This window comes from Asparagus officinalis, chromosome 6, assembly GCF_001876935.1.
Source record: "Asparagus officinalis chromosome 6, Aspof.V1, whole genome shotgun sequence".
NCBI lineage: Eukaryota > Viridiplantae > Streptophyta > Magnoliopsida > Asparagales > Asparagaceae > Asparagus > Asparagus officinalis.
Window position 1 is genome coordinate 1,715,545 of NC_033799.1, and position 24,692 is coordinate 1,740,236.

Here is a 24,692-nt window from a genome sequence, read left to right on the forward strand (position 1 = left end):
TTTGAAGTAGCATATTTATTTTCCATTGGGTCGAAGAACGAAAATTGACAAAATTGTAGGTTATAGCCCAAGAAAATCGTGATTGTTTTATGAAAGAAAATTTAGTTACCATTTGAACGGAACTAACAAAACTAAATTAAAATCATAGATTAAAACCCATGAAACCCCAAATTTTGAAGCACAAATAATTAGATCCTATTAAGATAAAACAAACAAAAATTATCAAAATCGTAATTTATAGCCTACTAAAATTGTGAATATTGAAGTTCACATAGTTATTGCTAAATGGTCAAAAGGAACGAAATACGCAAAAATCATAGATTATAACTTGTGGAAATAATGAATTTTAAAGTACATATTAATTTTCAATGTCGAACAAAAATTGACAAAATTGTGGGTTAGATCCCATGAAAATCGCATGTTTTTATAAAAGAAATTTTAATTGGCAACTGGTCGAAAAATAAACTAAAATCATGGCTCATAGCCTTGAAAATGTGAATTTGGATCTCTATAATTACTTACCATTAAGACAAAGCGAACAAAAACATCAAAAATCAATGAGTTAATAACCCACCAAAGTTGTGAATTTTGAACTAGACATAATTAATTAACATTCAGTCAAATGAACGATAATGGACAAAATTTATAGGTTATATAACCCATGAAAACCGTGACTATTGAAGTTTGCAAAATTAATTGTTAAATAATCAAAACAACAAAATGGACAAAAATTATGGACTTAAACCATGAAAATATAGAATTTTGAAGTATGGATATTTATTTTCCACTGGGTAAAAAAACAAAAATTGTCAATATTGTGGGTTATAGCCCATGAAAATCATGCTATTTGGACGAAAGTAACAAAAGCAAAGTAAAATCATGAATTTTAGACTAACATAATTATTTGTCATTAAGACAATGAAACAAAAATTACCAAATTTGTGAGATATAAACCACCAGATTCGTGAATTTTGTAGTCCCAATTAATTGTCATTGGGTCTAATGAACGATAATAGACAAAAAGCTTTGACCATAGACCATGAAAATCATTAATATTGGAATTCACACTATTTATTACTAAGTGACTAAAACAAAAAATAATGGATAAAATAATGAATTATAGTTCATGAAAATCTTGAATTTTAAAGTACGCATATTTATTTTCCATTGGGTCGAAGAAAATTGACAAAAAATCATGGATTAAAGCCTATGGAGATCATGAATGTTGATGAAAAAGACCTAGTTGTCATTGGGTTGAAACTAACAAAAATAGACTAAAATCATGGGCTATAACACAAGAAAATTGATATTTTGAAGTACATATAATTAATTGATATTCAGATGAAACGAAGAAAACTTGCCAAATTCGTGAGTTATAACCCACAATATCGAAAATTCTCAAGAAGTCATAATTCGTTGCCTATGGATCCTAATGAATGAATGATAATGGACAAAAATAGTAGGTTAAAGCCCTAAAATTTGCAACTATTGGAGTTCACACAATTAATTGCTAAGTGGTCGAAACAAACCAAATGGACAAACAACATAGACTATAGCTCATGAAAGCAACGAATTTTGAACTACATATTTGTTTTCCATTGGGTCGAGGGACAAAAATTGATAAAAAATCATGGGTTAGAACCATGAAGATCGTGATTATTTATGAAAGAAAATTTAGTTGCTATTGGGTCGAAAGAATAAAATCGTGGGTTATAGCACACCAAAATCATGAATTTTAAGTACATATAATTACTTGACATTGGAATGAAACGAACAAAAATTATCAAATTTGGGAGTTATAACCCACCGAAATCGTAAATTTTCAAGTGGTCATAATGAATCACCAGTGAGTCGATTGAGCGACAATGGATGATCAAAGCCCATGAAAATCACGAATATTAATGTCGCACAATTAGTTGCTAAATGGTCGAATGAACAAAATAGACAAAAATTATGGACTAAGGCCATGGATCATGAATTTTGAAGTAGCATATTTATTTTCGAATGGGTTGAAAAACGAAAATTGACAAAATTGTGAGTTATATAGCCCATGGAAATAGCGATTTCACATTTGGTCGAAACAACGAAAATAAACTAAAATCATGGGTTCTAGCCCATTAAAATCGCCTTTGATACATCATTTGAACATCTGATTGACAAAACATCTTATGAAATACATAAGGTTAAGTTATGTTTCCCCAGTTTATAATGACATGTTGAATTTTAAATGGGTCACAATGCATACTTCAAGTCTAAATCAATGATTATATTCACATTTTTCTTAAGTATAAAGGTAAGACGCAGTAGTTATTTTTGGTATGAAAGAAGATGCTCTCTAAATATGCAAATATGCATGAGTGTCCAATCAGCGTGGAAAAGAACAGGTAGATGAAAGAGAATGCGCCAGAATCCATTTGTCAACAAGTACTCAAATTCAAATTCAGGCTGACAACACTTTTACCATACTAACGCCTATGAGATCATCATAGTAGGTAGAGTTTGCAGAAGAAAAAACATACCTCTGACCATAAACATCCATTTCTTCCTTCAACCTACATAAAGAATTCTTCTGAAGAGAAATTTGCAGTTTTGTTTTGGAACGTGGTGATTCCAGATAGAACTTTTCCTTCTGTAAATCAATAAATGTACGAATATGGCACATTTCAGGAACCTGCAGTCCATGCCATGGATTTTAAAAAAACGTCGATTATGTCCCGGTTTAGAAGCAAAAGCTAGATAGCTATTTAACAAGAAGAGAACAAAAAGAGCAGAAAGAATGGTTAATCAAACAACCAGAAGGTACGTAATAATGCCTAAACTATTAGAATTCCGTGATTTCTAAATAATGATGAACAGTATGAAACATTGATGGACTAGCCCAATAAGTATTTGATTAGTGGATCTAAGGGTGCATACACTTTAGATACGACTCGGATATGATACTTACTAGTTGCCATATCCATAACAGCTTGCCAATCACAGATAAGGATACAAATACAAATATGCAGTGATGGATCCAGAAAAAATTTCCTATGGGGGCACATTTACAATTATGCATATAAATTAATAACATATAAGATATATATTCTACCAATTAAAATTTTTATTTATACAATAGCCATAAAGATCTCAACACATAATATTTTTCAATATCATTTTCATATTAATACATGATCTTTTTCATTTTTATCACAAAAGCTAAAAAAATACAATTAAGTTCCAACAATAGTTCTTCATAATTGTTTGGGCTACCAAATTATCACAAAAGCTAAAAAAATACAATTAAGTTCCAACAATAGTTCTTCATAATTGTTTGGGCTACCAAATTATGGGGGCACCTATATAAATTGTATTAAGTTCCAACAATAGTTCTTCATAATTGTTTGGGCTACCAAATTATGGGGGCACCTATATAAATTGTACAAGGCACCATTATAAATTTCTATACCTATTAATTGAAAATCAAAACTTTTATGGTGGTATCTGCCACCATACCCACTTACATGGATCCGTCCATACGGATATAACTTGGTAATGAAAATTTATGTTTCATATCCATATCTGTTAAAATCGTATACGGACAAGGATATACATGCAGAAATTTAAGCAGATATACATGCGGATACAAAACGGATATGAGAAATCAAATAATATCAAAAAAAAATACAGTGCATGCTATGCAAGAGAGCTCATTAATATGTTCACTATATCTAAAAAGCTAAGATTAAGTCCTTTGATCATCAAACTTTACCTAAAATTCATTAATCTAAGGGTTAGAACTATTAGAGCTGTATGACCTACATATATTCGAATAATTCAGATATGGATCCAAATATTTCACTACATATCCATATATGTAGTCATATCCTATTAAATATAGATTTTAGTAACCATATCTGCATCCTAACAGATATGGATACGTATATTTCATCGAACATGGATATTTTGTGCACCCCCAAAACTAAGGCTAAAGAAATCAAAACTTGCACAACTCTTTGCAGATGTCATAAAATTTATGGCTATTCTGGTAGACATTTCAGGCAGCTTATGAAGTATATACAAAGTATTAAGATCTGCTAGGATACCAACAAAACCGCATATAAGGGCTTGTTTGGATTGTTGGGATGAAAATTCTTCGGATTTTGTTTAGGAAGGGAAACCAGAGGTTTACCCGGTTTTCTTTGGATGAAAAGCCTTAAGGACTATCATCAGAGTGTTGGTCTGGAAGCTTGAGGATGGAAAATCACGACTTGCCATTTTCGCTAAAATATTCATGATAACCATATTTTCATAGTAAAGTTTTATATATATTTTTTCTTATTGCTTTTCTAGATTTGGTATGTCAAGAAAATAAGGCTAATTTCAATTCATGGAATACACAGTTTTTACACTGAAACCGTGTCCCACATTAAAACTTGGCATTTAGATGTACTAACAGAAGCTTATGAAAAGCTTAAGATACATAAAGAAAAATAAGACTAACCTTTTTCTGGGTCAAAATCTCACCATTTGGTCCTTTAAGTAGCCATTCACGATCATACAAAAGGCCTGTTTAAGCATAGTTACAAAACAATAATGTTACTACAATTGCAAACACCTTTCAAGCTGAATATAATTTTTGTGATTTAAGTGACGTTTTGGGTATTAATTGATTATACGTAGGAAAGAAGCAAACACAAATAGTTCATGTTACAAGTAGGTTTGTGAAGAGAACCTTGACATCCGAAGATTTCAAGTTGAGCTAGGCTACTATAATAGTACCCAATAAGTGCATACTATCAATCCAATGTAAATCTCAAATTCTGATTTCCAAAATAGAAATCCAAGCAGATGTGATGTAATACACATAAACCAGCAAGATACAAAAATTGCAATGATTTTGATGTCTTTTTAATCATGTAACACAGGTTAAAAATAAGAAACTTTACAAAAATTCTCAAATGTTGATTCTGACAACATATAATACATCAGTAAAATATGTTGAAAGCCCTCAAAATTCTATTTCTAGATAGTTGATGTCTTGTAGATCATATCTAATGGTGTGGAGTCGCAATTCTAAACTTCAAATTTTAAACTTAGATTAACAATAATAGTGTCACATTTTTTAAGCTCCTCACAGCAGCATAGTTCAACTTGGAAATTTTAATCTGACAATAGAAGCATAAATAATTGAACTAAGATAAACTTGAAAATATCGATCGTGTTAGGAAAATTTATATAGGGATGACACTTGGTTTCATTTTTGAAGTTATCAGAGTATCAAAATAGTATAAGAATCAGAATCAACAGATTATCAAATAGTAGAAATAATCAGTATACCAAAAAAAATTCAAAGAGCTGGTCTGCATCTGAATATTCATGCATACATAATTACTTCAAAGACTTACAAATTCAAAGCCACACTCTAACTTCCTCAGTCTTCCAAATCCATTTCATACTGGTCAAGGACCACTACTTTACAAAAGGTACATCACAAATTTTATAGCATTGGACATAAATGAAATTGTTGGTTTCTCCATCTATATTCCGCTATAGCACTTTACAACAGTAGTTACTGTCATCAGCAACTTAATATTAACCACACATTGTTCTGGCATAGATGTTTTAAAATAAGTACAATGAGAAGTTTATTCCTCAATCACTTTTAATGACTTAGGCAGAACTCAACTATAACCCATTAAAAAATAGATTGTGAAAATTGCGTCAAACATATAACGTCAAAAAAAACTTATTTTTTCCTATTTTCCAAAATCCACAATGACGGGGGAAAATGCGTATGGGAGTATAATAGGATAGGAAATGAGAAATTAATATGTATATAAGTAAATTATGTACAGCAGAAAGAAAGAAAGTACCTGTATTACTCAAGGGCCAGCTTTGCACACTGAATCCCGCACAAGATTTTACTGGATAGATTGTGATGGATTTCAGATGTACTCCCCCAACAAACTGGCTCCCTGAAAAGTTCACATTTCTCAAAAATCACAAGTCAAGATACTTTATTTACTTCTAAAAGACTGCTTTTTTTAGAACTAAATACTAGCAATACAGAAATATATACTTAACAGAGCCGGACTACTATAGTAAATAAGAGCACCCAGTATCCTCATACCACAACCAAAACTTACCTACAACCTTTCTTTGGTACTTCTTGACTGCCGGATCATTAGATTACAAGTTTCTAGAAGCACTCTTTAGAAAATCTACACTACTCTCTTCTGATCATTGCTTTCGTATATAATCAATTAGGCCCAACTAATGTCCATAATCTGACAATATAAGACCCAATTTTTGTTTGCCTTAAGATGTCTGGTCGCTGGATATAAAAAGAGACAGTTGCCTTAAGATGTCTGATCGCTGGATATAAAAAGAGACAGAAAATATCTAAATAAGTATTAGAAGTTTGAGAAATTTATCAGCACGTCACTCTGAAATGACAAACTTAATATATAATCAATTCCACAATATAATATCTTCGTGACATTTGGGTTGCTGAAATGAGAAGATGATATTCATCAAACCAAATGGAACCTAGAAATGTATTATAGAAATAGTCTAGCTAGGCACTGGCTACACAAACTGTATGAACACTATGCAAAAGCTTAAGCTAATCCACAGCAGCCTAATGATGTATATCAAGCAAATTTAACACTTGCAGGTACCTATCAAGTAGACCTTCGGTCAACATTGAAAAGCTTTCCTGGTTAAATAATTGCTCGAAATGGAACATTATTAATAACAAAGTCTGAACCAAGGGCTTCTTCAAACCTTATAGAATGACACCACTTTTCCTAGGAACTTGCACCCTACAGGAATATCATACACCCCAAGTATGTCAGTAACCACTCTTGACCCAAGAAGCTTTAAGTAGGCATGTATCAGGCCTGCTGAAACCCATCGCTAGCATGTATCAGGCAAATATCTCAACTATCTCCATTTCAAGTACAAATATACTGGATAGACCATTCATTTGGCACTAGGCCTCACTAGCATCCTTAGGCACTACCATCCAGGCTAATCATGTACACAACAGCAGGATTCCCACCATCATGGGCAAACCAGACCATGGTCACATCCCAACACAAATGACTTCACATCAAGATTTGCGAACCCTAGGCCTCTTTGCTACCACATTTTGGACTTTCCTCTAGCACTATCCCCCAGAGAACGTTGCCTCACATCAAATTTCAGTCCCCACACCATGGGCACAACAGCAGGATTCCCACCATCATGGGCAAACCAGACCATGGTCACATCCCAACACAAATGACTTCACATCAAGATTTGCGAACCCTAGGCCTCTTTGCTACCACATTTTGGACTTTCCTCTAGCACTATCCCCCAGAGAACGTTGCCTCACATCAAATTTCAGTCCCCACACGAACTATAATGTGTGCTATAATGTGGGCTATGCTGATACTTCCAAGGAAAATCTGGACCTATTAGAGAGTAATACCACTCCTAAATGTTGGATTCCTGTCATGTCTATAAAACTTCCCCTCCATCCTATATGAACGTCATTAGTAAGAATTTAGCAAAAGATTCCCAACAATAAGTATGCAAAGACCTCAACAGAAGCAATCATACGGAACACATGGCCTCTAAAAATAATCTGCAGTCATATAAAATAGATAACCCCCTGTGGCTAACAAGACTTGCAATGTCCAGCATGATGAACCACAAGATCCTGGTGAATGCCCTCTGCAGCCAACATCTTAACCACCAATATTCTTGTGGTTGAACGCCACAGTCCAAACATGAAAGACGAGCAAGGAAATAGGCGGACAATAAAGAGTCAAAGACCCACTCCCACAACAGAGGACGTAGGATGTTGTTCTTTAGATTAATAAGGTTAATTAAGAATATTTCAGTAATATACAAAAATAGTTAATTTTTTTTAACGATGTATAAGGTAAGATCCCAAAAACATTTCCTAACAGTTATAACAGAGGATAAACTTGAGGGTCGACGACAATTGCAGGGTAAGTAACAATTATGATGATTTTGGAGTAATTTTAATAATTCCTATAAGGTAATCAGCTCACTGCTCATGATACGTTCGCTTTCACTGTAAGAAATAAGAATAACAATGGTAACACAGAAATGCATACTTAAAATGTTAAGGGCAATCCAAAGTGAAAAGAAAATTTACCAGTCAATGATTGTGTTTCAAATGGATATGCATCTCTGGATAAATTTGGCTTTGTTACGAAAGAAGATACTACAAACTTCAGAAATTTCTGCAAAAGGAAAATTAATTTAAACTTCTTAAAAACCCATCAAAATGAATAACTATTCATGGTTTTAAATATCGGCCGATAATCCGATATTATCGCCGAGTTATCGGATTTGGGAGCTTTCCGCTAGGATAAGTAGGATTTTTAATCGGTTATCGTTTTTTGAGGTTTATCGGCGAGTTATCGGCGATAAAGGTACTTATCGGCCGATAAGTAGGCTCTAAATATCGGCTTTATCGGCCGATAAGTAGGATTTGGGAGCTTTTACTTTCTTTTGGATTTGCTCTTTGAATGTTTACAAATTATGAACTATTTGTTGCTTTTGGAACTTAGTTGATTGGTGATTAGCTTATGTTTGTTTATGGATATTGATAATGGCTCCTAACTACTAAATATCAACTTAGTAAGTTAGTTTATGAATCTCATGATTAAACAATAATTATGTAGATGCGTAGATGGTTCTTCATTCTTGATGTTATCTTATTATTTGCTAGTTTATTATTCCATTTTGACTAACATTATATTTTTTTCAAGCTTATGTTTGTTTATTATTTGCTAGTATATTACTCCGATAAATACTACTTATCCCCGATATATCCCCGATTTTCGCTATCTGATAAGGATTTTGATCGTCCGATAAATCCCCGATAACCGACATTTAAAACCTTGCGATGACTTTCCTAATGTCACTGCCTATTGTCAACGCATCAAAATGCTTGCCGATCAACTTGGGAACGTCGGGGTGCCTGTCTCCGATGCAAGGAAGGTGCTTGTGCTTTGTTCGGGTCTCAACGCGGCCTATCGTGGGGTAGGCAGGATCATTCAACACGGTAAGCCTCTCAAGTCTTTCTCTGATGCTCGTTCAACTCTTGTGATGGAGGAAGATTCTCTTAAGAACAGTGCGGCCCGGGAGTCTGACTCGGCTCTTCTTGCGGGTCACAACCCTCCCACCTTTGATGCTAATTCCGGCAGCTATCATGCCCCTCGCAACAACAACAATAATGGCGACAATCACCACCGCAACAACTATCACAAAAGGCACGGTGGTCGGGGTCGCGGCAATAATCACGGCAACAATAACAAAGGTCGAGGGGGAGGTCGTGGGCATAACCATGCTGGACGTGGCGGTGCACCACATCAACCGTCACAGTGGCCACCTGCCTGGCAGTATCCGGCGTGGGGAGGCTGGGCTCCACCTCCTTGGGCCATGCCTCCTTGCCCCTATCCTACAGCAGCTTCATGGCAGCCTCGTCCAAACTCTAAGAAGCCTGGCATTTTGGGTGCTCACCCTCAACAAGCACATCATGCCACTGCAATTCCTCCACAAGGTGATTATATGCCTACTGATGTTGACGCGGCTTTTCATACACTCTCTCTCAATCCCCCGGATGACAACAATTGGTACATGGACACCGGTGCCACCTCTCACATGACTTCGAATCAAGGTACTCTCTCGTCTTATTTTAATTTGAGCAAAAACCGTGGTATATTAGTCGGTAATGGTCATGAAATTCCAATTCACGGTTACGGTAGCACTGCTCTATCCCCTTCGAACCCCCCTTTGCATCTCAACAATGTCTTGCATGCTCCCAAACTCATTAAGAACCTAATTTCCGTTAGAAAATTCACTAAAGATAATTCTTGTTCTGTTGAGTTTGATCCGTTTGGGTTTTATGTGAAGGATTTACGAACGGGGAGGCACCTAATGAGATGTGAGAGCTCGGGAGATCTCTATCCCTTCACCAAAAATCGGGCCATTTCTGATTCCGCATTTACTGCTTCGTCTTCAAATTTGTGGCATAGCCGCTTAGGGCATCCCGGAGAAGCTGTTCTTAGTTCTCTTCGTAGTAACAATTTTATTCAATGTAATAAGGCCCGTGAATTTTGTCATTCTTGTCCTCTTGGAAAACATATGAAATTGCCATTCAAGAGTTCAACTTCTTTCACTTGCTTGCCTTTTGATATTGTTCACAGTGATTTATGGACTTCCCCCGTTTTAAGCTCTTCGGGACATAAATATTATGCTTTATTTTTGGATGATTATTCGAATTTTTTGTGGACATTTCCAATCTCAAATAAATCACAGGTTTATTTGATATTCCAAAAACTTCAAGCATATATTAGAACCCAATTTGAAAGAGAAATCAAAAACCTACAATGTGACAATGGGCGGGAGTATATAAATGGTCCTCTTAGAAGCCTCTGTGAATCTAGTGGTATGGATTTTCGTCTCTCATGCCCTCACACATCTCCTCAAAATGGAAAGTCCGAACGAAAAATTAAATCCATCAATAACATTGTACGGACTCTTCTTGCTCACTCTTCCATGCCACCCTCGTTTTGGCACCATGCTCTTCAAATGGCCACCTATCTCCTAAATGTCTTACCATCTAAGGTTTTGGGGTACAAGTCACCTACACAAATTCTCTACCAAAAAGATCCAACCTACTCTCATCTTCGGGTTTTCGGTTGCCTTTGCTATCCTCTCTTCCCTTCCTCTACCATCAACAAGCTTCAAGCTCGATCAACTCCTTGTGTTTTCTTAGGCTATCCGTCAAACCATCGGGGATACAAGTGCTATGACTTGTCAAGTAAGAAAATATTTATCTCACGACATGTTTTGTTTGAGGAAAATCAATTTCCTTTTGCAAATTTACATACCCCTACTGCCTCTTCTTACACCTTTTTGGATGACGACCCCTCTCCTTACTTGATCCAACACATTCAACATTCTTCCCAACTAAGGCCTGCTGCAGAGCCCATTTCCCCTGGCCCAAATCTGCCGCCCACCCTAAACAATCCCTCACCTGCCACGGCCCAGTCCGGGCAGCAGTCCACTAGCTCCATTCCTCCTACTGTCCAAGTAGTTGAGCCTACTGCCCCTTCTTCCGCAACGGCCCAGCCAGCACATTCTCCACCACGAGCCGAGCAGCCAGTTCGGCCCACTCCAGCTACCCGCATGTCCACTAGAAGTCAGCATGGGATTGTTAAGCCCAAAAGGCATTTTAACTTGAGTGTTTCTACTTCCCCTTCCATATCTCCACTTCCCAAAAATCCAATAAGTGCTATTCGTGACCTGAATTGGAAATTGGCTATGATGGATGAAATGGATGCTCTAATTAAAAATAAGACGTGGGAGTTAGTCCCCCGACCTGCTGATGTTAATATTATTCGTTCTATGTGGATTTTTCGTCACAAAAAGAAATCTAACGGTGATTTTGAGCGTCATAAGGCTCGTCTTGTAGGCGATGGACAATCTCAACAGGTGGGAGTGGATTGTGGTGAGACATTCAGTCCGGTTGTCAAACCGGCGACTATTCGGGCAGTGTTGAGCATCTCTTTATCACATTCTTGGCCCATCCATCAGTTGGATGTCAAGAATGCCTTCTTACATGGTAATCTCACTGAAACTGTCTATATGCACCAGCCCATGGGATTTAAAGATCCCAATCATCCAGATTATGTTTGTTTGTTGAAGAAATCTCTCTATGGCCTTAAACAAGCCCCACGGGCTTGGTACCAGCGATTTGCAGACTATGTTGCTACTATTGGTTTTTCTCACAGCAAGTCCGATCATTCTCTGTTTATTTTTCGTCAGGGCACTCAAACTGCATATATCTTATTGTATGTTGACGATATTATTCTCACTGCCTCTTCAGATGCTCTCCGAAGGTCCATTATGTCTCTCCTCAGTTCTGAATTTGATATGAAGGACTTAGGTCCTCTTAGTTTTTTTTTGGGCATTGAAGTGAAACGTCATTCAGGAGGTATTTTTCTCTCACAAAAGACATATGCTGAGGAGATACTTGATAGGGCAGGTATGACTTCTTGCAAGCCATGTCCTACACCCGTGGACACAAACCCGAAGCTCAGCACCTCCACCGGGTCCCCTTATGATGATCCAACTCAATACCGCAAACTTGCTGGTGCACTTCAATATCTCACATTCACTAGGCCCGACATCTCCTATGCGGTGCAACAAGTTTGTCTCCACATGCATGCTCCAAATGACAACCATATGGCCGCCCTCAAACGCATTTTGCGTTACATTCGAGGTACACTTGACCTTGGTTTGCATCTCTATAAATCATCGACAACCTCTCTTGTCACATATACAGATGCAGATTGGGGTGGATGCCCAGATACCCGAAGATCCACTTCGGGTTATTGTGTGTTTCTTGGAGACAACTTGATCTCTTGGTCCTCAAAACGTCAACCTACACTCTCCCGATCTAGTGCCGAAGCTGAATACCGGGGTGTTGCTAATGTTGTTTCCGAGTCTTGTTGGATTCGTAATCTCCTCTTAGAACTTCATTGTCCGCTCAACAAGGCCACATTGGTATATTGTGATAATGTTAGTGCCATTTATCTTTCGGGCAATCCTGTGCAACATCAACGCACTAAGCATATTGAAATGGATATTCACTTTGTTCGAGAAAAGGTCTCACGAGGTGAGGTACGTGTCCTTCATGTTCCGTCCCGTTATCAAATCGCCGACATCTTTACTAAAGGGCTTCCGCGCATACTCTTCAATGATTTTCGGGACAGTCTAAGCGTTCGTGAACCTCCCGTTTCGACTGCGGGGGTGTGATAGATTATGTTAATAATCTTGTGAATCTTTATATTAATAGTATGTATATATTCTGTAGAACCATACAATAGGAGGACCCAGCATTGAACTACCGAACTAAGTTTTCAAAGTGGTTAGATACTACAACTTAGATGCGATATTTGAAGCTCTACTATCTAACTTCTTATTCATGTACCAAATGCATGATGATATACATTAAATGCTAACAAGGAGGTAACAGATGATACCAGTTCCTCTAGATAAAAGCCCTTAAAAAATACAAATGCAGAACTGCCCTTTAAAGTTGGATAATTAGTGTTGCCTCTGCTAGGTATTTCGGGTGACCCAAAAGAAACAACTTCTGTACGTTGCACATGATGAATTTCTAACTACATTTATAAAGCTTCCTTAGTAGCTCCAACTCACTTAACATTTGTTTAAGATCGTTGCCCAAATTTCCAAGGGTTTACTTCAATGTACAGTAGTTCCATCAGGTTAATGAGAGGTCAAAGCAGAGTTGCTAAAGGCACTTGAGTATGATAAGGTAGCTTCATGTTTAACCTTCAAGTGGAAATCCCTCCCCTATGTAGAGGCAAGGATGGGAGTTCTCGACCTGATTATTCCAAAAAGAAAAATAATCTATGGACAGCAGAGTATTTTTAGAGAGGTCCAGACCTCCTAAAGAAACAAATTGAAACAAGGCGGTGAATCAACACCATACTCTTTGTTCAGAGAACATCATACTTCCTTTGCAATCTGGGCATCAAGGATAGTAGCACAGAAGAATTTAGTCACACTATAAGCATACAGCTGCATAGGAAACAAATTCCCTTAGGATATTGTAAAGAGATAGAATGGGCCACATAGAATAGGCTGAAAGTCCTCTAGTAGACAATGTTAGTTTTTGATGTTTGAGAAGCAGAGATGTCAGGGATGGCAGAAAGTAGTCTTAATGCAATATCTCAAACTTGCCGATAGTTTTAAATCTAAAGCAATAAAAAAAACCAGAATCACGTCAAGCTACAACAATGTTGACGCATGATTACTTACATGTTTGTTAACAAAAAGTTCAAGATGTAAAACAGATATGCCCACAGCTACAAATAACATATAGAGCCAACTCCAGCAGTAGCTAGTAGCAAAGGCATAGAATAAGACCATATTATAAGTAAAGGGCTTATTCTATGCCTTTGATACTAATACCTGCTGGGGTTGCGTCTGTCTGTAATTTGTATTTATGTGCATCTTTTTTACACCTTTAACCTTTTTGTTAACAAACTCTAATCATGTGCCAATGTTGTTGCAGCTTTAATTGTGATTGTAGAAAGATGTGATGTAAATTAATTGACCTCCTGCTGATTTATTTTCATTCATCATTATTCTTCTTTGAATGGAGGCTGCATCCCGATCTTTAACCTAGTACCCCCAATTACCCAATCCCTTGCTTTATCATTGAGGCAAGCTCAACGGCACCTGGCGATCCATTGGTCAAACAATTCTTAAATATAGGCAAAAACTTATCGAATTTGAGAACCTGACTTGTGAAGATTACATTTCAAGTTGTGATCCTAAAAAAGCTTAACGTGATCCTGAGAAGCTTAATTGTGAAGACCTACGTTTCAAGTACAAATAGCTTAAATTTGTTGCATCTATGCAAGAGTTAGAGCATAAACACTAATCAGATGCTAAAAGGGCTTAAGTGCCTTTGCAAATAAATCAGATTGGAAAAATCACGTAGACATATCTCGGGACAGATTCCAAATTTCCACAGAAAGAGAAAAGCTTCTTCTTCTTTGCTGTACATATATCATTGGAAGGTAGGAACAATAATTTTGCAAAATGACCTATAATATTACAACTTACACGCAAAATAAGAATTTATCAATGCCCCAATAGGAATTAAAGCAGTTGAAAAGCAAATAGGTGGCATTTTACCTCTGCATCCTCAAATGTTGACATATAACCGAATGATACCCTAACAGCACCTGTTGGTTTCCCATTCAATATGTCGTTATCATCCCAGCATACATGGCCAGCCTTCCATGAATACAAATATCAGTGTTACATTTAAGTTCTACTGTACTAGTGTATGCATTGCATGTTCATCATCTATTGAGTTTGCAGGCAAGTAGCATAACTGAAATTAAAATTACTTAGTTACGGTTTCCGTAATGTTTCAAATTTGCAGTCATGTTGCCCGGTATTTAAATGAATGCTAAAGGTGCATTTATTAGGATAGAATGGAATAAGGAGTCTCTCCTCGTACCACTCAATAACAGATTAACAGTCAATAGGAAGAAAAGATGCAGCCAAGGTTTCAGTAAGCAATGATAAAATGGACACTGGTGTCAGCATCACTTACAACCTTTTAGGGATAAAGGTTCATTTGGATAAAGGGTTAACTGCAAAACAAATGAAATCCTACCAGGATGTATGTGTCAAATTCGCCAACTGTTATAATGAATTCATCTAAAGACTGAAATGAGGTTTAAATGAACACAAAATGAAGTGCTAAAAGGAATAAATGAAATCATTAAATTTGTAATAGAACGAAAACTTTGAGACTGTTTTAATGATCCATTAAAAAAGTGCAATTAGCAAACCAATAAAAACAATATGCAAGGATGTGATGTACCTCAATATTGGAAAGAAGTTCAGAATGAGACAAACCAAGATTTTTAGCACATGCACCAGGATTGCAGAAGCAGCCTGTCTACAATAAAGCCATCAAGTGGAAACCATGTCAATAGGTGACCATGCTAACAATGTATCATTATCATTAAGCTTGAGCAGAAATTCAGCGTGAAAGATATTTTTGATACTTTTCAAATGTAACCCCTCCAGGTCTAGCATAGGTCTTTCGTATTTTAACAAGATTCAAATATTTCTGCAGTAGAGATGTGGGCACATAAACATGTTTATGCATAAACATATTGCATAATTTAGGCTATATAGAAAGTCTTATCATCTGAGACACAAAATGCTATCATATGTATAGTAGCTGTCATATTGTAGGTTGAATGCAGTATTGTCCCGTTTCATATGAACTGACATGTATATCTCCAGGTCACCTACAACATCTTGCATTTTGTACACACGCAGTTACATATATACATTACACGTGTACACGAGAGTTTGTCTATCCACAGACAAAAATATGGCACGATTGAAGACATTTATTTGTTGACTATGCCTATGGCTTAATTTGATAAGCTTTTAGAAATTTTCAAATCTCCCTTTTATCGTGCCACAGATGTCTATGCATGTCTGTGTGAAGAGAAAGAACAAGTTGCAAAACATAGTTATTTGAGAAAAAGTTACTACACTTAATGACTGGCATTTGTCAAAACTTACCCGCAACTGGATCCCAGAATCCAGATAAAGAAGCTAATTTTTCCACTTCACGATATCCAAACCATGACCCATCATCCCTTTTCAAATTGAATGCAATTGTAGGACCCAGATCAGGAGGTAACACCTTGGAAAGAAACAAAAAAGAAAAATTATGTAGAAACAATGAGTATAATGAATAAAATAGAGAAGCCTGATGCAGATATATTTTACACACTGTAAAATTGCATATGTATGCATTATGTTACAAGTGCGGTGTCTACAATGCAAAATTAGTCACTATAAACATGTAAATTCTGCAAAAGTAACAGCAAGACTAGAATATCAAATGCATTATCTCACATTCACTCTTGTCAAGATGCATTAAATTGAATCCCAAAGACCAATTTGATATAGGAAATATAACATTAACGTTTCAAAGCAGAATCCCCAAAAGCTATCCATTTCTATCTCACAAAACGGAAATCAAAATGCTAAACTAACCGCATACATACTTCACATATTCAGTAACCAACAGCAACTTCGCAAAGTAATAACACGAATAAAGAGACACTAAGGAATCAATTGTCTATTAACTACATATACATATCTAAACCTTGGTCATGTTGCTTCCATAAAGTGTGCAGAGATCTGATCCATTCTCATGCTTCAAGCTCACTATAGCATTCCTCACATAGGTGGCAAGAGATGCTGTATGCCTAAAAAGGAGGGAATATGTTAAATACTTGCACGCAGAATACAACATCTTGCGAAGAAAGATTGCTCAAGTGACATAATGATGAATAATAAAGGAAGAGTTAATACAAATTTCTATTCAAAAAGAATTTTAATAATTCAAAAGCTAAATACAACAGTAAGCAGCATCAACACCTTTACTCGAGGATCATATGCTCACGTTGCTTTACAGTTACAGCTTATTATACATCTGATAAGGTTACTATATAATGCATCACAACCAAGATAATGCGTAAATTAAAAGACACCTCAAGGAAATTGCAGATGATCTAATACGTAAGTGATTAGAATAACAAGGAGAACAAGTGAAAAACAAGGAGAATAACAAAATTTTGAACCTACTATTTACAAGAATCATTCTTTTATTCAAATTTGTTAAGGTTATCTCCTCCGCTAAGTTAACCATTATTGTACCTTTCTTAATTGGTTAAAATCAAGTTCTCTTAGGCCTACCGCTTGTCCTTTCTCAATTAATTATAGCAGTACCAATTTTTCTTACTAGTGCATTTAATGGATTCCATTGCACAAGGTCAAACCATCTCAGTTGATTTACTCGTGTCTTATCCTCAATTCAAGAAATCTATTATCTTTTTATCAATGCACTCATTTCTTATCTCATCTCTTACTGTATATCCACACATGCATTCTACCATTTTCATTTCTGCTATAATCATGTCTCTGCGCATGTCATTTCTTAATTGCCCAACATTGTGATCCACAAAATGGTGTTGCTCTTTTAATTGTCCTATAGAATTTTTCTTGCTCTCCTGGTTAGGATATGAATTCTCACTAAGAATTTCAGAATAAGATTTGCGCCAAATATAAAAGGGCAAAAAAAGGAAAGCAGTAAGTCCGATCAATTATTTAATGTGTTGTATAGCATGGGTGGATTGGTGGAAAGATAAAGTGAGTACTGAAAACAATACATCTTTCGAACGAGAAATGGTTTTCAATAGTATTCTTAAGGTCCCTTTAACCACTACATCAAAACTCCGAAGTTATGATGAGGGTTTAGGATTATATTATTATATTCTAATATGCCCTCGCAGGTTAAGCACCCTTTTTTATGGGCCGAATTCTGGACGAATTCTGGACTCATGCAGTGGTGTTAATTTTTAGAAAAATCCGCTTTAGATTTACGGCCGGTGGGATATGAACTTGGATTGCTCTAGGACCATCTTAAGGTCCCTCTAACCGTTACACCAAAACTCCAAAATTATGGTGAGGGTTGAGGATTATATTTTTATATTCTAACATGTATAAACCATACTCCAAAATGATATTGGATTGTGGATGAATTGAGGATTATATTTTTATATTCTAACATGTATAAACCATACTCCAAAATGATATTGGATTGTGGATGAATCATTTCAAATGGAATACGGCTTGAACATGTATAAACCATACTCCAAAATGATATTGGATTGTGGATGAATCATTTCAAATGGAATACGGCTTGTAACTAGTTTAGTAAATGAGGATGCACAAAGAAAGGTAGATTTACAAACAAAGAAAGGTAGATTAGAAAACATTGGATTAACCTGATCATGTACAAGTATTCATAACAAGTGATGGTATTCACTTCATTGTATGTCATACAGTAAATGAAGACAAATTATGCCCGACTTGCTACCAGGTTGCTTTCATTTCATTGCTCAAAAACAATTCAAACAGAAATATGAAAATCTACAATAAATAGTAGCTGTATATTGCACCATAACCAACATGTAACATAACAGAAGATTAATTGTAAATTCTTTGTGTGCTTTTTTTTTTGGAAACAAAAGAAAGTGACTATCATGGAAGTTAGTCATTCGAAGAGTAGATTTATAAATCTCAGGCAGGTCTAATACGAATAAGATTGGCTTATTGGAGAATAAAAAATAATATAGAAAAGTAAACTACTACAACAGCATGCACTAATCATAGTCAGATACTGATATTAAGCATTTTCCTTGTCCATTCACTAGATTACCAGAAACATGGTTTTTTGTCAAGACACAAGTCAATATAATATATGTCGAAATATATACCGGGCAATAGAAGATATAGTCAAAGAATCAATTATTTTGAACCCGTGACGAATGGAAGCTATGCTCAAGAATGGAAGTGTGCCATCTTCAAGCAATTGCTCGATGCTTTCCCTTCTATTTACAAGGTCAACGTCAGCTATTGAAGCAGAAACAGTACCTGAAAGATTCAAGATTTTTGTAACAAATTCATTAACCAGAGGCAATATTTGGAGAAAAACATAAATAACCAACAACTAACCTCCACTGAAATATTTTTTATTCAGAATCCTGGCTGCCTCTGTAAAAGAACATGGAAGGACAGAAGCATAAAGAAATCAATCTCTGCTGTACATGACAAAGCTTGGTCTAGAAGAATGCACAAATAAAGTATTGAGATGCATCAGAGCGGAAAAAGAAGAATATGACTAAGACAGCACTCTCCCACAATATATTCGCTGTCAAAACCTTTTCAAAACACCTGATGCATGAATGTAGCGTGCAGTTTCAACAGAAAATCATTCCATTTCATATGATGCATGAATGTAGCGTGCAGTTTCAACAGCAAATCATTCCATTTCATATTATGCATGAATAATTGTGTCAATCTCTTCTTCTGCTCTAATTCATAATTCAAAATCTAGCAAGAACAACACTTTTGGAAATATTACTCCCAGCATTGATCTTGATTTTCAGTCTAATTGTATGTTATTTGTAAGGGTAAAACAAGTTGCATACCTAATTTTTTGGCTTATTTTTATTACTTGCCTTCTAGTGCTTTTTTCCCAATTAAATCTTACACAGATCTTAGGTTTGTTTCAGAAGCTATGTACAATCCAGATTAGCACATTTTTCCCAATTAAATCTTACACAGATCTTAGGTTTGTTTCAGAAGCTATGTACAATCCAGATTAGCACAAAGATGTGCAAAAGAAGAGATCGTGACGTTAGGTTTGTTTCAGAAGCTATGTACAATCCAGATTAGCACAAAGATGTGCAAAAGAAGAGATCGTGACGTTATAGAGATTGGATATCAGTTCAGATTTAGGTATCATCTAAAACGTTGATGGCCAAAGAGTACACACAGACATAGAGAGATGACTACCAAGGTAAATTACCCCCCATCACCCTGTGGCAAACATGACATGTGCATAACTCCCAATTTCTCTTGCAGCCAGTTACCTTTGGTCATTATACCAGTTTGATGCCAAAAATACCTTCCTTAATGGTGTTTCTGTTGAGGACGTCTACATGGAAACCACTAGGTTTTGTAGCTCAGAAATCAGAAGATGTGTATATAATGCAAAAGTAGAATACAGACATGAAAGTGAATAATAAAGATGTCAAAGGATCAGAATACATCGGCATTTAGACATGAGTCGCTATATTACAAGTTATAGGGGGGAAATAAACCAATGGCCCCAGACGTTGAAATGAGAAATGACTTACCAGTTCGAACAACAAGAGCTCCAAGCCCAGTTGGATAACCAAATATCTGAGAATAATAAAGATTACAATCAAATGCATTTCTTTTTAAAAGTTGGTGTAGATGTGCTAGCATCAACATGTCCCACAAATACCTTATAGAAAGAGAAGACAACAAAGTCAGCAGGATACCTAGCTAAATCTGGTGGTTCGGTTGAACATCCCTTTGCAGCATCTATCAAAATCAACCAGCGACCCCTGCACACAATCGTGAAATAACAGCCACAAATGGGGAAAATACTCTTATGATATACTATGTAGGATCAGAAGTGTACATGTTAAACACTGATTATCCAAGCCTTAAGACATAAACAAGCTTGAAAATTGAAATGTTGAAAGTCATCTCTTCAATGTCAAATCAGCATAATAAACCATGCATGTATTTCTTTTCGTCTGGTTATAAGCATAAAAGAAAGGGGTGATTCATAACAAGAAGAGTTAGTTATTCAATATTTATCTCTTAAACAATTATTCCAAGGACTTTTACAAAATTAGCGTCCCTTTTGACACCACAATCCACTGCAAACAATCATCCGCAAAACCGGTGCCTGACTATCTCGTTCACTCTTGCCAAACATGCAACAGCAATTTTCTCTTTGTCTCTAAACTGGATACAGAAACGTTAAACCAGGTTTTTCTTTACATCAGTATTAAGACAAGCGGGCCATGGGCTGTTAAAGTGTTATGGGTCTTCTTCATATCATTAAGCGAACATCTAGGTCACGAAAAGGTTTTTCAAATAGCTTGTAGATGGAGAAATGCTTTCCATTAGATTAGTTGACTGGCTGTGAGTAAAGCTCATTCAGTCATAGAGAATCATAATGAAAAGAAATTATGACAAAGTTACAGCTCCAGGAAGGAGACTATAAGATAATGTCTGAACCATTCTCCAACAGGATCTATGTTCCAAAAGATACCAGCTTTTCTTGCATGCTTTATAGATATACATTCCAAAACTGGTGAATCCTTGAGATTGAAACATAAAAATATTTTCAGTTGCCACAAGCTGGATCGCTTGTTACGGGGGAAAGTAACAAATAGAATCCGCACAGTAGTTTATTCATTCAAAGCATTTTCCTAAAAGAAGCTAATGTTTTGAAGGAGATGAGTGTTGGCAGGGGACGACTGTTCCACATTTGAGAGTGCTATTTACATGCAAAGGTTATGCAAATGTGAAATTATAAGTTGCACAATTACTTACAGAAATATAAATTTTAACAATTACCGGGAATGAGATGAGCCTCCCAATTTCTTTCCTCCATCTTCCTTGATGATCTTAACCAAGTCAAGAGGATATTTCACACCAGAAAAATTGCACTCCGAAGGAAAGGCAAACAGGTTGTAAGCATTTCCTACACGAATATGCAAGAACAAATTAGACACCTAAATCACAGAAATGCTAGAACTTTAGAACTACTTAGCATGCAGAAGGTATCAAATTTTCTAAGCCCTGATAATGGAGTTTGATATCCCTTTCAATGAAATAGGAACCTATGTTATATTTATGCAAAGCCATATAAAGTACCATATGAATGACAAGCAATAATTTAAGTTCACTGTACAAGTAACAACAAGTATATTCTATAGCGACATAGACTTCATTAGCACTTCACTATTTTTATCATCGTGCATTGATTTTATAAACCACATCGTCCTTGGTTTTATCATATGATAATTGATTGGTCCTATGTGCATAAAATACTCATTCAAGTGACTTCTTGACAACCAATATGTACTACTTCGTTCTTTTTAATTTTGCTATGTTAAATTTCATACATTTGTTACATCATACTAATCTATTTTCTTGAAATAAATGCTTTTTCCATGTTTCTGCTTCAAAGTTCAAACTTATTTTCTTTGCTGTTATCACCTATGTCATCAACCCTTATGATTCACTATAGTAATAGTACCTAAAATATAAATGGTCCTAGTCCCTCTGAAGGGTTTCAAGTGTATAAGTGTGTTGTCAAGTGCATGAAGTTTAAGTAGGTTAGAGAATTACCTGAAGGATGTATGTCAGCTAACCCCTGTGATGAAGCATTAGTTCTTTGAAGCACAGAGTGTCTTTGGATCCTAATAGAGGACCCAGTAGTTTCATATTGGTCTCCGCAGTCCTGAACCTCTTCAATATCAACAGCAACAGAAGTTGCTCCTCGATCGAGGGCATATCTAAATATTTATAAGGATAAATTGCAGCATTAAGGTTCTGATGTATCAGAGCAATATTCTTCAAAATATGCAAGCCTGCATATTAACTAAAACATGTGCTGACTAGAGAGAAGCGATAAAGGTATCATCAGGATGATAATACTACCAACCAACTATAAGCTCGAGTATACGATCGGACTAACCTAGGTAACATCAATTATACCACTGCCCAATATAGATATGATCATGAGTATTACTGCCAGAACACATGTAAGGATGCAGACGTGTAAGTACTTAATGACATTTTTATGCATAATATAGAAACATAGAGGGTGCTGGAAGATTCAAATTTTATGTATCAACATATTTGAAGCTCTTCTAAATACTAGGCTAAAAATGCAACAGTGAGTTTCCTATCTTCGAGGTGCTAAATAATGGTTCTAGAATGTAGAGATGGGTTTCATATATTGGCAGGATACTCTCTAATTCCAAGAACGCTGTTGTGGTTTTCCATGGTGTAGACATAATAGCTTTCTCTGCTCCAAGGAAAGCATTCTCCAATGAGTTTTAAGGCTGCTGTTGCCCCAGATGTAAATATGCATTTATATTCCTTCGGTGAGGCATTAAGATATGCGAGAACCTGGTAAAACCAAAAAGTGTTTCAGTTCAAGGATTTTTTTCTCGTAAGAAAAAATGGAAACATATATCAAAGACCAGAGCAGACCTATTAACAAAGTGCAGCAAAAACAAAGTTAAAATAAAAGATAGATAGCAATAAATAATTAAATTGCTTATGATAACATGCTTTTAAGTACTAAATAGTTACCTAAATAGAAACCATAAAAACAGCCATTTTTTTCCTTTTGCTAGACTTTTGTCCTTTAAGAAAAAAGCCAAGCAGTGGGCTAGTTTTCTCAAAGGTACATGCTTAATAATTACAAAAGAACATTTTGCCAAATGAAAACCATAACCCCCCTCCATATCAAGTGAACTAGTCAGTGACTTGAATGAAAAACTAAAAATAACCAAATAAAGCAATTTAAAAAGGTAAAATTTGAACATGGGTATTAAAGAAAAAGGTTATTGTTTACCTTTTGTCTTGCTGCACTTATCATATCTGAAGTAGCAATGCTTGAATCATTCTGGCTGTCTACAGTTACCACGTTAAAGAACCAAACTAATCATAAACAAATCCCTAAACAATACAAATATAAAAAAAACAGAATTAAACTTTGAAGTATAAATCATAAGTAAAGGATACGAGGGTTTCCATAAAGATTGGAAGTGAGGTCTTTGGCGACGGATTCCATCTGGGTCTCAGAGTAAAGAGTAGCTCCAGCGTGATCCAAGTAAACCAAACCTGAAACCAACCAAAATTAAAGTACAGACCCTATATTTTCTTCAAAATCTCAAAAAGGAAAAAAAACAACGGAAGGATCAAAATAAAAGGAAAATTTCCAGAAATTGGACACCTTCCAATCTCTTGAACTCGGTAGCTCTGATCTCGTCGATGTTTTTGGGGGAATTTGGGTAGCCGTAGTCGTCCCCAAATTGCTTCAAAAATTCCTCTTTCGATATCTCCATTGTTTTTTCCCTTCCTCTTTTTTCTTTTTTTCTCACTCGCGCTTTCTCGTATCAGCTTTTAATACTTTTTTGAAGATTCCCTCTGAGCTTTTTCGTCGAGATACCCCCAACCTAGACCGATAGAATAAGATATGGGGGGGTGTATATGCAAAAAAATAAAGGATTCGGATCCTCTCCACTAAAAAAAAATAGTTGAGGGACCACTACATAATCACAACCATTGATTATCTAGTTAATGGTTATGATTTTTTCTTTTAGTGCAAATTAGGAATGAGTGCAATACACGGCATTGATTATCTAGTTAATGGTTATGATTTTTTCTTTTAGTGCAAATTAGGAATGAGTGCAATACACGGGGGTATGGTAAGTGTTAGATTTAGATTGTATCATAACCGCCTACTAAATAATCAATGCTTGAGATTAAAAATAGTGGTCTCTCCACTACTTTTTTGTAGTGGAGAGGATCCAAATCCAAAAATAAAATAAAAGGTTTAAGGAGAAGAGGAGGTTTTAACTCTATAAATTAGCGTATACTTAGATTTTGGGTGAATCTAAAAGTAAGATGTATTT

General features: G+C 35.8%; 1 protein-coding gene across 2 annotated transcripts in view; it reads right to left on the reverse strand.

Annotated features, from left to right (window-relative positions):
- LOC109844527 (molybdenum cofactor sulfurase) overlaps positions 1-24,197 on the reverse strand; it is a 38,270-nt gene extending 14,073 nt beyond the window's left edge. The window contains exons 1-18 of one of the 2 annotated variants that reach the window (XM_020413598.1): positions 24,011-24,197; positions 23,800-23,898; positions 23,630-23,688; positions 23,018-23,178; positions 22,393-22,559; positions 21,616-21,742; positions 20,486-20,588; positions 20,355-20,400; positions 19,168-19,206; positions 18,930-19,086; positions 16,754-16,856; positions 16,162-16,285; positions 15,443-15,516; positions 14,743-14,844; positions 8,153-8,240; positions 5,856-5,957; positions 4,484-4,548; positions 2,520-2,671 (exon numbers count right to left, since the gene is read on the reverse strand). In XM_020413598.1, coding sequence (XP_020269187.1) covers positions 2,520-2,671; positions 4,484-4,548; positions 5,856-5,957; positions 8,153-8,240; positions 14,743-14,844; positions 15,443-15,516; positions 16,162-16,285; positions 16,754-16,856; positions 18,930-19,086; positions 19,168-19,206; positions 20,355-20,400; positions 20,486-20,588; positions 21,616-21,742; positions 22,393-22,559; positions 23,018-23,178; positions 23,630-23,688; positions 23,800-23,898; positions 24,011-24,122 — 1,880 coding nt within the window. In that variant the 5' untranslated portion in view covers positions 24,123-24,197. The remainder of the gene's footprint in view (positions 1-2,519; positions 2,672-4,483; positions 4,549-5,855; positions 5,958-8,152; positions 8,241-14,742; positions 14,845-15,442; positions 15,517-16,161; positions 16,286-16,753; positions 16,857-18,929; positions 19,087-19,167; positions 19,207-20,354; positions 20,401-20,485; positions 20,589-21,615; positions 21,743-22,392; positions 22,560-23,017; positions 23,179-23,629; positions 23,689-23,799; positions 23,899-24,010) is intronic. The other variant, XM_020413597.1, reaches the window with a different exon arrangement.